Here is a 12997-nt window from a genome sequence, read left to right as displayed (position 1 = left end):
AAAAAAAAGTAGCCTATGTTCATCAGGGATAATGTCGGCTTCTAATGGAAAAAGAATTTTTCAAATCGGTCCAGTAGTTTCGGAGCCTATTCGAAACAAACAAACAAACAAATCTTTCCTCTTGATAATATTAGTATAGATAAGTGTGGAAAATTTCATACTCCTCCGTCCGCGCAATTTTCGTAAAAAGGGTTATAAAGTTTTTGCTTCACGTATTAATATATTATTAGGAATCAGAAGAAAAACCATTAAAAAAAAATAACAATTAGCACACGTTTACAGAGACTTAAAACAATGACTCACGCACACCATGTCCACGACCACCCTCTCTCACGAACGCCGCCGATCGAATGAATGTTTCGAGCAAAGGCGTTGCTATTTATAGGCACTTTACCTTCAACATTATTATAAAATTCGTGTTTCCTAAATTAACACTTAAAGTCTTTGAACGATGTTCTCTCGATGAATGTCAACCGACAAATGCGCGGGTGACGGAGCTGCGCGCCGGTTTTATACCCTTTTTGTAGGGTATTCCTTACACGGCCTCTCCTGACTGTGGTTCGTCCTCGACCACATAACTGGGGTCCACTCGTAACGATGATGCGGAAGCGTGCGAAAGATCTTGTTAGGTCCACGCCTCCCGAAAGTTCGGCAAAGCAGCCGTCCCAGCTCCAGTCTGCAACCACGATGTGAGGCTGCACCACGTGTGGCGGGCGTCCCGCTCGACCATCCTGATAGATAATCCTGAAAATGCAGGCGGAGCGCATAAGTAGCTCAGCAGGACTGCAAACGAACTACTCACCAAAGGCATCATAGTCCCCAACGAGTGAAGCAGCAGGCCGCAGATCGAGCGACATCGCCCTCTGCGTCACTGCCAGTCGTACGGCACCGGAAGTCGGCGGCTCGCGAGCATCACGTGCAGTGTGCACACGAGCAGCACGTGTGATAGGCACGCCAGAAACAGGCGAGCGCGCGCAGGCAGCGGCACGCGAGCAGCACGTGCTGTATGCACGCCAGAAACAGACGAGCGCGCGCAAGCAGCGGCACGCGAGCAGTGCGCGCAGCCAGCGGCACGCGAGCAGTGCGTGCAGTATGCACGCCAGAAGTAGATGAGCGCGCGCAGCCAGCGGCACGCGAGCAGTGCGCGCAGTGTGCGCGCCAGAAGTAGATGAGCGCGCGCAGCCAGCGACACGCGAGCAGTGCGCGCAGTATGCGCGCCAGAAGTAGATGAGCGCGCGCAGCCAGCGACACGCGAGCAGTGCGCGCAGTATGCGCGCCAGAAGTAGATGAGCGCGCGCAGCCAGCGGCACGCGAGCAGTGCGCGCAGCCAGCGGTATGCGAGTAGTGCGCGCAGCCAGCGGCACGCGAGCAGTGCGCGCAGTATGCGCGCCAGAAGTAGATGAGCGCACGCAGCCAGCGGCACGCGAGCAGTGTGCGCAGCCAGCGGCACGCGAGCAGTGCGCGCAGCCAGCGGCACGCGAGCAGTGCGCGCAGTATGCGCGCCAGAAGTAGATGAGCGCGCGCAGCCAGCGGCACGCGAGCAGTGCGCGCAGCCAGCGGTACGCGAGCAGTGCGCGCAGTATGCGCGCCAGAAGTAGATGAGCGCGCGCAGCCAGCGGCACGCGAGCAGTGCGCGCAGCCAGCGGTACGCGAGCAGTGCGCGCAGTATGCGCGCCAGAAGTAGATGAGCGCGCGCAGCCAGCGGCACGCGAGCAGTGCGCGCAGTAGCAATCATCCTTAATGCGCATATTCCTGTTATTATCCAAGGGCCAGTGTGCGTCGCCCTTCGTTAAGTGTCTTCTGCATTTGGTTACCAGTGATGCCTGTAAAATGGTCCCAGACCCACTCGTACGAAGATCGTATTAAAAACGTACGAGTGCATTCCACACGCAGAGCGTATTCAAACGTGTGAAGCTTCCCGGCACGCCGACCATACTCAAACGTGCCGAGGCTTCTCAATACGCCAGTCTAGGCCGATCGTATTGAGGCATCTCACCGTGCAGAATTAATTACACGAGTGAGGGATACGTAAAATGGTCCCAGACCCACTCGTACGAAGATCGTATTAAAACGTACGAGTGCATTCCACACGCAGAGTTTATTCAAACGTGTGAAGCTTCCCGGCACGCCGACCATACTCAAACGTGCCGAGGCTTCTCAATACGCCAGTCTAGGCCGATCGTATTGAGGCATCTCACCGTGTAGGATTAATCACACGAGTGAGGGATACGTAAAATGGTCCCAGACCCACTCGTACGAAGATCGTATTAAAAACGTACGAGTGCATTCCACACGCAGAGTTTATTCAAACGTGTGAAGCTTCCCGACACGCCGACCATACTCAAACGTGCCGAGGCTTCTCAATACGCCAGCCTAGGCCAATCGTATTGAGGCATCTCACCGTGACTCCGAGTGAGGGATACGTAACTAGAGAGCAATCATCTATAGCTCACCCTTCAGGTTCACCATAGGAATACGTATATCTGTGAACAATGATCATTATTAACTTTACTGACTCTCAAAGAAGGCAGCACACGTCTCAGGGGTCCACTCGCCCCGCCACGACACCATATATTGTGCAGCTGCTTGCCTAGTTTTGCCATAACTGCCATTGAGCAGCCGTAGGATAGAGTCCACTGGGTAGAATTTCGACAACCTTATACGAGCCACGCATGCCGGAATCAAGTTTACCTGCCGACCGATATTACGCAGCTACCGGCACGTCGCTTGCGTGCTACTGCCGCAGGATTCATCGAGGGGCCCGAGCTGGCGGCAATGCCCGTGAGGCACAATCCTCACCATTCGGTAAGGTCCACAGATTGCCGGATCTAGATTTCCTGTAGACTGAGTTATTACCAAAACAAGATTATCGACATTCAAAACGGCTGCTGCTCGTCGGTGCCCATCCACGCGAGCATCATATCGCTTTTCACTTCGTGGTACCAATTGATGAGCTCTACCTCGACCTAGTTCTCGACGAACTCACCTCGAACGATACACCTCAGTCGTGACATCAGTATTTAGAGTCCTCACCACAGGTGTAGTGGCGTCTTTTCTACCAGAAGCTGCAGGTCGGATGTCTGTTGTCTTGCATTTTGTGATGTTCAGAATGAGCTGTAATCTCAAAAGTGGAATTGACCATTTTGCCAACATAGTCCCGAAATCACCTTCGGAAGTATGCAGTCAACCTCAAGAATTATCTACCTGTGTGACATTACGAGTCACTGGTGACTCATTTAGTGCCTGAACCCTATGAGGACTCGGCCTAACCTGACCTCCACTAAAAAATGAAATCAAATCGTGAGTAGATTAGTGTTCGCGGCTCTAACCTGAGGGCCCATTATGCCCCGTATCACTATTAAAGTTCAAAGTTCTATCAGAAGTAACCCATTCACTCAGCCAAACCCTAGCATCGTCCCTTAAACATGATGCCACTCGCGATAAGCATTCGTGGTCGTTCCACGCGTTAACTTCTCTGGCGCGTTCTACTTTTTCGCACAAACTTCAATGAAAATTATTAATCGATGGGTCAAAATACGATATGTAATAATTTTGCGACCTTGAGGGTTGCAAAGTTTTAATTGCTTCCATTAAAGCACTGGAGAGGGTAGAGCATTAGAACCAGGGATACTAGATTCTACGTGGCCTTGTTGCGAACCAACGATATTCGACATGGGAGTCGTAATTATCCGTAAAATATTGGTGGTCTGTTCAGCGTGCTCCTTATCGTTAGAACGTGTCGCGACAGGTCTATCGTGCGCGAGCGCATCGTTCGTATCGCGATTCTGTCTATCATCTCTGTGATCGCGAAAGCATAATATCGTTTTCGATTACGAGAATCATCTCGAGACGGTCGCCTCCGTGTACTAGGAGTTTCAGTATATCTCATTATCACAGTTAAAATTTGCAATCACACAAGAAAAATAACAAATAAAGTATGAAAGCATCAAAGTAAGCAGTCTTTGTAAAACAAAACAAAGTTCAGAGTTTTACGCTACTGTGGGCTATTTGAGTCCTTTATCTCACTTCTGATATTAGGAATCAGAAGAAAAACCATTAAAAAAAAATAACAATTAGCACACGTTTACAGAGACTTAAACAATGACTCACGCACACCATGTCCACGACCACCCTCTCTCACGAACGCCGCCGATCGAATGAATGTTTCGAGCAAAGGCGTTGCTATTTATAGGCACTTTACCTTCAACATTATTATAAAATTCGTGTTTCCTAAATTAACACTTAAAGTCTTTGAACGATGTTCTCTCGATGAATGTCAACCGACAAATGCGCGGGTGACGGAGCTGCGCGCCGGTTTTATACCCTTTTTGTAGGGTATTCCTTACAATATATAATTATTATTATGATAGCATGCAGAAAAACTAGTATGGAGATGCAAGATAGCGACAGATGACCTTTTAAATTCATTTTCAACTGTCAATAGAACTAATCATTAAAAGTACTTATAGAACGTCATACTCGTACAACAATAGCGAGATTGAATGTGAAAAATCGTATCGTACAAAAAGCGGTAAGTCTTAGACTTGTGAAACACAATTTTACCGTCCGATTTTAATTTCATAATCTAATTAAGTTAATGCTAGAATTTTTTACTTTCTGGAAAACGTATAGGCACGTTCTATTATATGCTTAATTTGCAGTAACAGAAGTAGGAGAACAAAAAGCAGATTTAAGATTTATTTGCGAACGAGTTAAAACGGAGACTACTTAATTATCATAATACATGTAAATAATGAACTAGAGTACCGCTGACTGTTATAGTACCTAACCCATGAATCAGTTCGCTGAGTTTCTCGCCGGATCTTCTCAGCGGGTCGCGATTCCGATCCGGTAGTAGATTCATTCGCGAAGCAGCTGCTCTTGAGTTGTTAGGTCTTTTTCGGAGGCGCTCGGGTAGCTGTTAGCAAATCCCACCCCTCCTGGCTGAGCCTTTGCTCGCCCACCTGTCCTGGTGAAACTGGAAAGGCCTCCGGGCCACCAGTAATACGTCAATCATAAAAAAAACTGTTATAGTACGGAAAACTTCAAAAATCCTATACACAATTCCTATACACCTTATAAAATGTTAAATCTTTTAAAGCCACGTACAAAACGCGCTTGCTTTAACGCATTTTCATTTCCTGACTATTTATTTGAAGCTTGTAAAGCGATTGCGAGTGTTTTGTCACGGCCGCGTTAGGTAGTGCCTGAATGGCTCCGTAAGACATTAGGGCGCAGGTGTCTTCGAGTTAGACACGCTACCGTGTGGGCAGGCAGGCTCGTTTGTCGTTACTGACCGCATTTTATGACAAAACGTTATAAATTTGGTTTTTGTTTTTTTTACTTACAAGTTTTTTATTTAGCCGCCAAGTTAATCACACTATCCGCCCGATGTGAAACGATCATAGGAGCCCATAGATGAATGTTGAATGCAACGCTTTCAGGTGTCGGCAAGAACCCTGCTCCACGAGCTGGTGATGCGGTGGTAAGAAAGACATGACAGAATCCTCTGAAATAATTCAGAATATTCTCCACGAAACTTAAGGTTCAAAATAAAGAGAATGCCAGTCGTAGACCCAAGAGATCCGTGAGCTAATTCATTGACGATCCGGACAGTATTCTTCCTTATAGGACTTTGAAAGTGAAGACAATTAATACTAGGTACTACAGACGGATTATTCCGTATTACAGTAAAGGCAGTAGCTCAAAAGAGCCAGAATTCGGTCACCGTCCTCGCTGAACCCGTCGCTCGCGGCGAAGGGGTCGACGAGTAAATTAACCCATAGACACAGCCCACTGACTTTCTCGTCGGATCTTCTCAGTGATTCGCGGTTCCGATCCGGTGGTAGATTCTGCGAAGCACTGCTCTTGCTAAGGCCAGTATTAGCAACACTCCCGTGAGCCCCGTGAGCTCATCTACTCGCCCGGTTGCGCTGACAGCTTCTCAAGGCTATCAGCTTAGGTAGGAAGAAAAAAAAGAGCCAGGACTGTGTATATCTTTTAATTTAATTGTTAGACTATTATCAATAATATCCTCCGACCTTCTTTCTTAGGTACCTAGGTTCCGATACTTTTTTTAAATATGTTTGAAGATGTGTTTTTAATCGTGTTTTATTCATAATTGAGACTACTTTTACGGTTTAATTTTATTATTATTTAATTAACATTAATTACTAGCTGACTCGGCAGACTTCGCAGTGCCTCAATCGATAAATAAACCTAACCGACCTAAGCTTTTGTATAAAATACACTTAAAACAAACAAAAGGAACCCGTCTGACGGGGGACACATCAAAGGAAAAACAAAATTGTTATTTTTATTTAATTCCGAGCATTTTCATATTGAGTGCCTCAACCTTAACAAGACGAACAAAGGTGATGATCTTCAACTCAAATGTAAAGTCTGTATTGCTGTAAGGGAGGGAAACTTGGTTTGTTCGCAGGGACTTGATCAAAAAACTTCAAGTGTTTGTGAATAGGTGCCTGCGTCAGATTTTGAAAATCTTTTGGCCTGAGAAGATCACTAACAAAGAGCTATGGAGGATCACTAAGCAGACACCAATGGAGAAGGAGATCCTTACGCGGAAGTGGCATTGGATTGGTCACACTTTGAGAAAGCCCGATACCCACCTATCAAAGAGAGCACTGACCTAGAAAGTGTCTGGCAAAAGGAAGAGAGGCCGCCCCAGAACAACTTGGCGTCGCTCGGTGGAGCAGGAGCTAGGGGTCTTGGGCATGACGTGGGAGGAGCTAGAACGCACTGCCCAAGACCGGTATAAATGGAAAAATTTGATTCGAGCCCTACACCCCAGCATAGGAAAGAATAATGATGATGATGATTTTCATATTAATCTACATTTTAAACCTTCTCTGGACTTCCACAAATAATTCAAGACCAAAATTAGCCAAATCGGTCCAGCCGTTCTTGACATTGATTATATTCAACGTCATACATGACGTATAGATATATAGGTATATATAGATTATCTCTATGTGATTTTCGACTTTTCGAATAATTTTCAGTTTTTACTTACCGTACTTTATAGGTCACGGACGGCTAAGACTACGGAAACTGTTTTAAGTAGGTTTTTTCCCTCTACCTATTCGCTGGTAGTCTAAGAAGCTATTCCAGGTGCGCCTGGACGGGGTAATTATGTATTTTATTCGTTCATATTCTATGCGTTTGAACATTGTTCGTCCGATATAATTCACATTAACAAACTTGTAATTGGTAAAATATTATGGGGATAAATAAGAATTTACTATTTTTGTAGTACATCTACATATTATAAAGGCATTAATAACTATTATTTGTTACATTTCGGCTATTTCTAGAGTCCACATATTGATTACCGTATAAATAAATGTAAAAGTTAATAAAATATTTATACGGCGAGATGCTCAGAAAATCTAAAACAAAGTATTGTTAACGGTTCAGGGAGGGAAATAAAAAACCTCATTGTCCGAAATTGCTAACTTGTTTAGTTATAATAAATACGATTATAATTATTTTTCATACGACCGTGGTCGACAGGCGGGCGTGGTTCAACACAACTAATGGGAAAGAGCACGCACGATAGGTAATGAAACTTGTGACGCGCGAATAACATTTCGTCCTCCTTTTGATTTTCGACTACTTATGAATATTCAAGTGCAGAATTGTACTTAGTGATTATTTCGATTTTACGGCATCCAAATAGAAACGAATGATCCAACCGAATCTGAAAAGTATGTGACATATGGTCGCAAAAATTTACGAAATTGAATTCACTATAAAAGAAAGAGAGAAAAGTATTTGCCGGTTATTGACATTGTAAAAACTTGCAGAAACTTATGTATGGCCTTGACCGATACGAAACGGACAAACTTGAAACAATTTGAAGGAGCTCTCACCTTCAAAAACCCTAGTAATAAATTCACAATCTAAACGAAGCAAACTGACAAAACAAGAAGCGATAAGTTTAAAAAATGTTTATATGAACGTAATTTTTTTAGCATTGAGTGCCAGCTTGCCTTATGCTAAGCGATACTGGCCCTGTACTTATGTTTTCTTAGAAAACTAAGCTGAGATTTATTCAAAATAAAGTTTTGTAATTTCTAAATACATACTTCGCATCAACCGATCCAAAACGAAATTGATGTTTGTCGATAGAGCTGGCACAATGACACGCACACACGAACTGCGTGACCTGGACGTGGTGCAGGAATTTGTGTACTTGGGGTCATTAATATCCAGTGACGGTGATTGTGACAGGGAGGTGATCAGGAGGGCCCAGATGTCAAAATCAGCCGTGAAGCGATTGGAGAAGATTTGGAGAAATCGCAGCATAAGCAAAAAAACTAAGATAAAGCTCATGAGAACCCTTATCTTCTCCATATTCTTGTACGCTTCTGAGACGTGGACCCTCAAGGGCCGTACCCGATCGAGAATTGACGCATTTGAAATGTGGTGTTGGCGCAAAATGTTGGGCGTATCATGGACGGAGCGCCGAACAAATGTGTCAATTCTCGAGGAGCAAAACGTCAAGACCCGTCTATCTGCAATTTGTATGCAGCGTCTCCTCAAGTACTTCGGACACGTGGCCCGACAAAATCCTGAGAACTTGGAAAAATTAATAGTTGTAGGTCACGTGGAAGGAAAGAGAAGTCGAGGAAGATTGCCAACCAGGTGGACGGACATTATCAGGGAGGCCACAAACACCAGCGTCCCGGGCGCCATTAAGCAGGCCGAATGCAGGCAGCATTGGAGGAAGCTGGTGCAAAAACTGGACCAAGGTGGTCACGACCCTCAGTAATGAGGAAACGACAGAGAAGAAGAAGAAGAAGAAGAAATACATATAAATATACTTTTTCTTAATATAGAACATAAAATATTCGAGAGAGAGAGAGAGAGGGAGAAAAATATTCATACACATTTATTTGATCATTAATTGTATAATGATTATCACTGAGCCCGCATCTGCTTCCCATTACACCTGAAATTAGGCACAAGGCAGAAGATGGCGTCCATTTGTCATATGAACAAAAATTACGAATGTTAGCGTCACACTTTCGCCCAATTTGTCGGCGGTTTTGTGCTCGCGACATTTTGATTGCTCCCGTCGTTGAAATTACCGTAATTTTTTTATTTACCGACATTGTTGGGATAATGATACTAAATTTTCCATTAAATACGTTCCTGCAATTTGATAGCGAACGGGGACAAAGGTCTATTATTAGAATTTAATTTTAAGCAAACTAGTAAACTTTCAGAACGCTGCTAATTTTAAATGTTTAGATAATTTGTAATACGTCCTGTTTATCTAGTAATATGCCTGCCACAGGACAGTTCCAATTTTGGGGCGGGTAAGATTTTTACAACGTACCCCCGATCGACTTACCAACGATGAAGAAATAGAAGAAATGACACGGGGTAGTAAAATTATGTTCAAAACATTATGCACTTGTATAAGTAGAGTTTATTTTAAAGCATATCAAGGTGAATGTCTCGTTTTTAATATGTATGTATTTTATAACCACTCAACAAAAGCTAAGCAAGTGATGCCATCTACCCAAATTTTGGAAATTAGATTCGCCGTAATTTTAATCGCTTGGTTAACAGTTTTATTCTTAGCAGTTGACTTTGCAGTTCTAACGTTTGCGTATTTTGATAAAAGTGAAAAATCATTTACATTACATTACATATTCACGCTTGTTATCTCTGCTCTGGCTCTGAATGCTAAAGGTGTTACCGTTAACAGAGTCGTATTAAGAAAGTTTATTATTATTATTTGCGATACTGTTATTATTTTAGCAATTCGAATTGTAAATGGAAGAACAGTTTTTAAAATTGTTGAGATCTTCACCGCTTGTTTCAATGTTGATTGCGGCATGCAAGTTCTGGCTTAGACACCTATTAACAGGCGGATCATGAAGAAACAATAAAAGTACTTTTATATATTTTGTAAATGCTTTAAATTGACAGTTTGAAAAGTAACTACATATCAATTTGAAATAGTACGTACAATCTGTGTGAAAGATAAATGAACTTTTAATTGTAATCAAACGACAAAACTTGACAATAATTAGCTGTGTATAAGCTACAAGAAAATAACCATCCAGCCTATTTCTACGGTGAAGCAGTAAGGCATTTCGGTCTGAAGGGTGATGCAGCCGTTGTTCTATAAAGCTAAGGCTTGGAACATGTCTCAAAGTAGGGAACGGCATTTACATTGATGGGCTCCGATATCCATATTACATTAGTTCACAACTAACATCAATTAGCAATTTACAAGTTAGTCATTAAGCATGTGCCAATTTAAGTATTTCATTAGAAAAGTTGACACCAGCATGTTAAGATTAAACACCAGCACATTGGCTTCGCTCGATAAGAGTAAAACGGGCGGGCATCTTAGCCTTTAGACCACAACGAATTGGAAATACGGTGATGCTAATCAAATTGAGTAAAATACTAAAATTTAAATATGTTCTGCGATGGTATTCGAGGGACAAAAAATAAAAAAGCTTACATTTTAACTTGAATACGCACCTGTTCTTTAGTGTTAAGTGGTGCAATACTACGTCATTATAGACAATGTTCCCAGTTATGCGGATATTATGTGTGTTTGTGTGTATGTGTACGGGAAAGCAGATTGTGTTCTGCGGTAAAGCGATAATTCAGCTCAATCTATGTCGTGAGCGCCCGCGCTTTGTTTTATCCGCTGGCTTCTGTGTGCCTTTATTTAGAAAATTGATGAGAAATGGTTCCATTACGTTCACCCGCCTTATAAAAGATATTGCTAGCGAGACATAGCTCCTCGGAGCCTACACGTTTGAGCCTGCGGGAGGAAATGAACGCAAATTTGTTTTCGTGATTGCTAGGTTTGGAGTGAATATCGAATTATATCGATATCATTTCCTTGCGCAATCGTATTTCTCATTAGGTATTAGTGACCCCGTGAGAGACTTGAGGGAATGAAATGGAACGTTCGTTCACGAACGCTTTCGGAGTTGCAAATGGTATGGTAAGTTTAGATTTTAGATTTTTTTTTATTGCTTGGATGGGTGGACGAGTTCACAGCCCACCTGGTGTTAAGTGGTTACTGGAGCTCATAGACATCTACGACGTAAATGCACCACCCATCTTGAGGTATAAGTTCTAAGGTCTCAAGTATAATACAACGGCTGCCCCACCCTTCAAACCGAAACGCATTACTGCTTCATGGCAGAAATAGGCGGGGTGGTGGTACTTATACAATTTATTATTGGTACAATTTATCCATCCTAGCTCAGTTGAAGATCCGGACTAGACTCTCCACCATTTGCATGCGAAGGATTCTTGAATACTTTGGCCACATCGCAAGGAAAGACAGTGACAACTTAGAGAAATTGATGGTCACTGGAAAGGTCGAGGGCAAGCGACTAAGACGGACGGACCAGATTCGTGCAGCCCTGGATACCACAGTGCACGATGCTCTGCACTCAGCTGCAGATAGGAACAGCTGGCGGTGCACTATAAAAAACATCTGTTTCAAGGCCATGACCACGACCCTCAGTAATGAGGAAACCGACGCAAGGAGGAGGAGGTGGTACTTACCCGCGCGGACTCATAAGAGGTCCTAATCACGCAAATTAAAATTTGCGGGTTTGATTTTATACACTATGTTATTCCTTCACCGTGGAAGTCAATCGAGAACATTGTTGAGTACGTATTCATTAGAAAAATTGGTACCCGTCTGGATTCGAACATCGGTGCATCGCTCGATACGAATGCACCGGACGTCTTATCCTTTAGGCCACGACGACTCAAGATTAGTTTAGATTATTTTTTCAGCTTACAAATGTCACAAACGCTGTATATGTATTTATGTATAATTTATGAAGCTATGTTTCTAGTACGTTTTAAGGATCAATAATTAGATAGACAAATATTAAAAATACCAAAAACTAAACGAAAAATCTGATCCGAATCTTCTGTTATAAGGCAATTCTCTACACTATAATGTTTCTCATAAATATAAATATTTTATTGCAGTCTAGTTTCTTGAGATAGCTAGTAAGCATTTACATCGCTAAGCTTCGCATTTCGTACGTGCCTTGCGCTTCCAATTTACGTGGAGAAGCTTGAACGGACAACGGCTGGTTGATAGTTCACCCACGTTATAGATTTGACCACTAATATTGTGTAAGCGTCTGGTAGGAATGTTGTTTAATAGATTTTTTAAATCAGGTAAATAATTTGATAAATGTGTTGATTACGAGGTTAAGCTTTTTTCTTTTTTTTTTTAATAGACACCTACAACGTAAATGCGCCACCCACCTTGAGATATAAGTTCTAAGGTCTCAGTATAGTTACAACGTCTTCCCCGCCCTTCAAACCCAAACGCATTGCTGCTTCACGGTCGAAATAGCCAGGGTGGTGGTACCTACCGTGCGGACTCACAAGAGTCCTACCACTAGTGATTACGCAAAATATAATTTGCGGGTTTGATTTTTATTACACGATGCTATTCCTTCACCGTGAAGTCAATCGTGAACATTTATTAATAGTACGTATTTCATTAGAAAAATTGTACCCGCCTGCAGGATTCGAACATCGTTGCATCGCTAGATACGAATACACCGTACGTCTTATCCTTTAGGCCACGACGACTACTTCTTAATTGTAAATGGTGTTTTTACAACACCGACGGAGAGAGATGGATGGCGATGGAGGCTACCCTTCTAGGACACTACACACTCTCCATTGTCAACGGTTTCAGGCCGAATACGTTTAATAGATTGAAAATACAATATTATTGCGATTTCCCACATGAGGCGAAATGTAAAATTGTTATGTAACTTATACTACATTGACTTTTGTGTCAAACATAGGCCTGGCTAACCTACCACCTGATACATATCCATCTGTCTTACAAGCAGTAATAACTTATAAATTTTGCATATTTCTTTTACTACACGGTGTTTAATTTTTCACTTTAGAAGTCGTTTGTTGCTATCTCAAATGTGATTATTTATCT

General features: G+C 42.8%; 1 protein-coding gene across 1 annotated transcript; it reads right to left on the bottom strand.

Moving 5' to 3' along the window:
- Window positions 1–222: 222 nt before the first annotated feature.
- On the bottom strand, window positions 223–4012 carry LOC149501435 (uncharacterized). The gene is made up of 2 exons (XM_089732871.1): window positions 2692–4012; window positions 223–2483 (listed from the first exon to the last, which is right to left on the bottom strand). Exon 2 carries the CDS (start codon window positions 1746–1748, stop codon window positions 795–797), a length of 954 nt encoding a protein of 317 aa, XP_089588997.1. The 5' UTR covers window positions 1749–2483; window positions 2692–4012; the 3' UTR covers window positions 223–794.
- Between the last annotated feature and the right edge of the window lie 8985 nt (window positions 4013–12997).

This window comes from Bombyx mandarina, chromosome 15, assembly GCF_030267445.1.
Source record: "Bombyx mandarina strain Sakado chromosome 15, ASM3026744v2".
Taxonomy (NCBI): Eukaryota; Metazoa; Arthropoda; class Insecta; order Lepidoptera; family Bombycidae; genus Bombyx; species Bombyx mandarina.
This window is presented reverse-complemented; position numbering and strand designations above follow the sequence as displayed.

Bases quoted from the DNA above. Each gene is read 5' to 3' on its own strand.
- LOC149501435 (XM_089732871.1), bottom strand. From the start codon at position 1,748: ATGCGCATTAAGGATGATTGCTACTGCGCGCACTGCTCGCGTGCCGCT.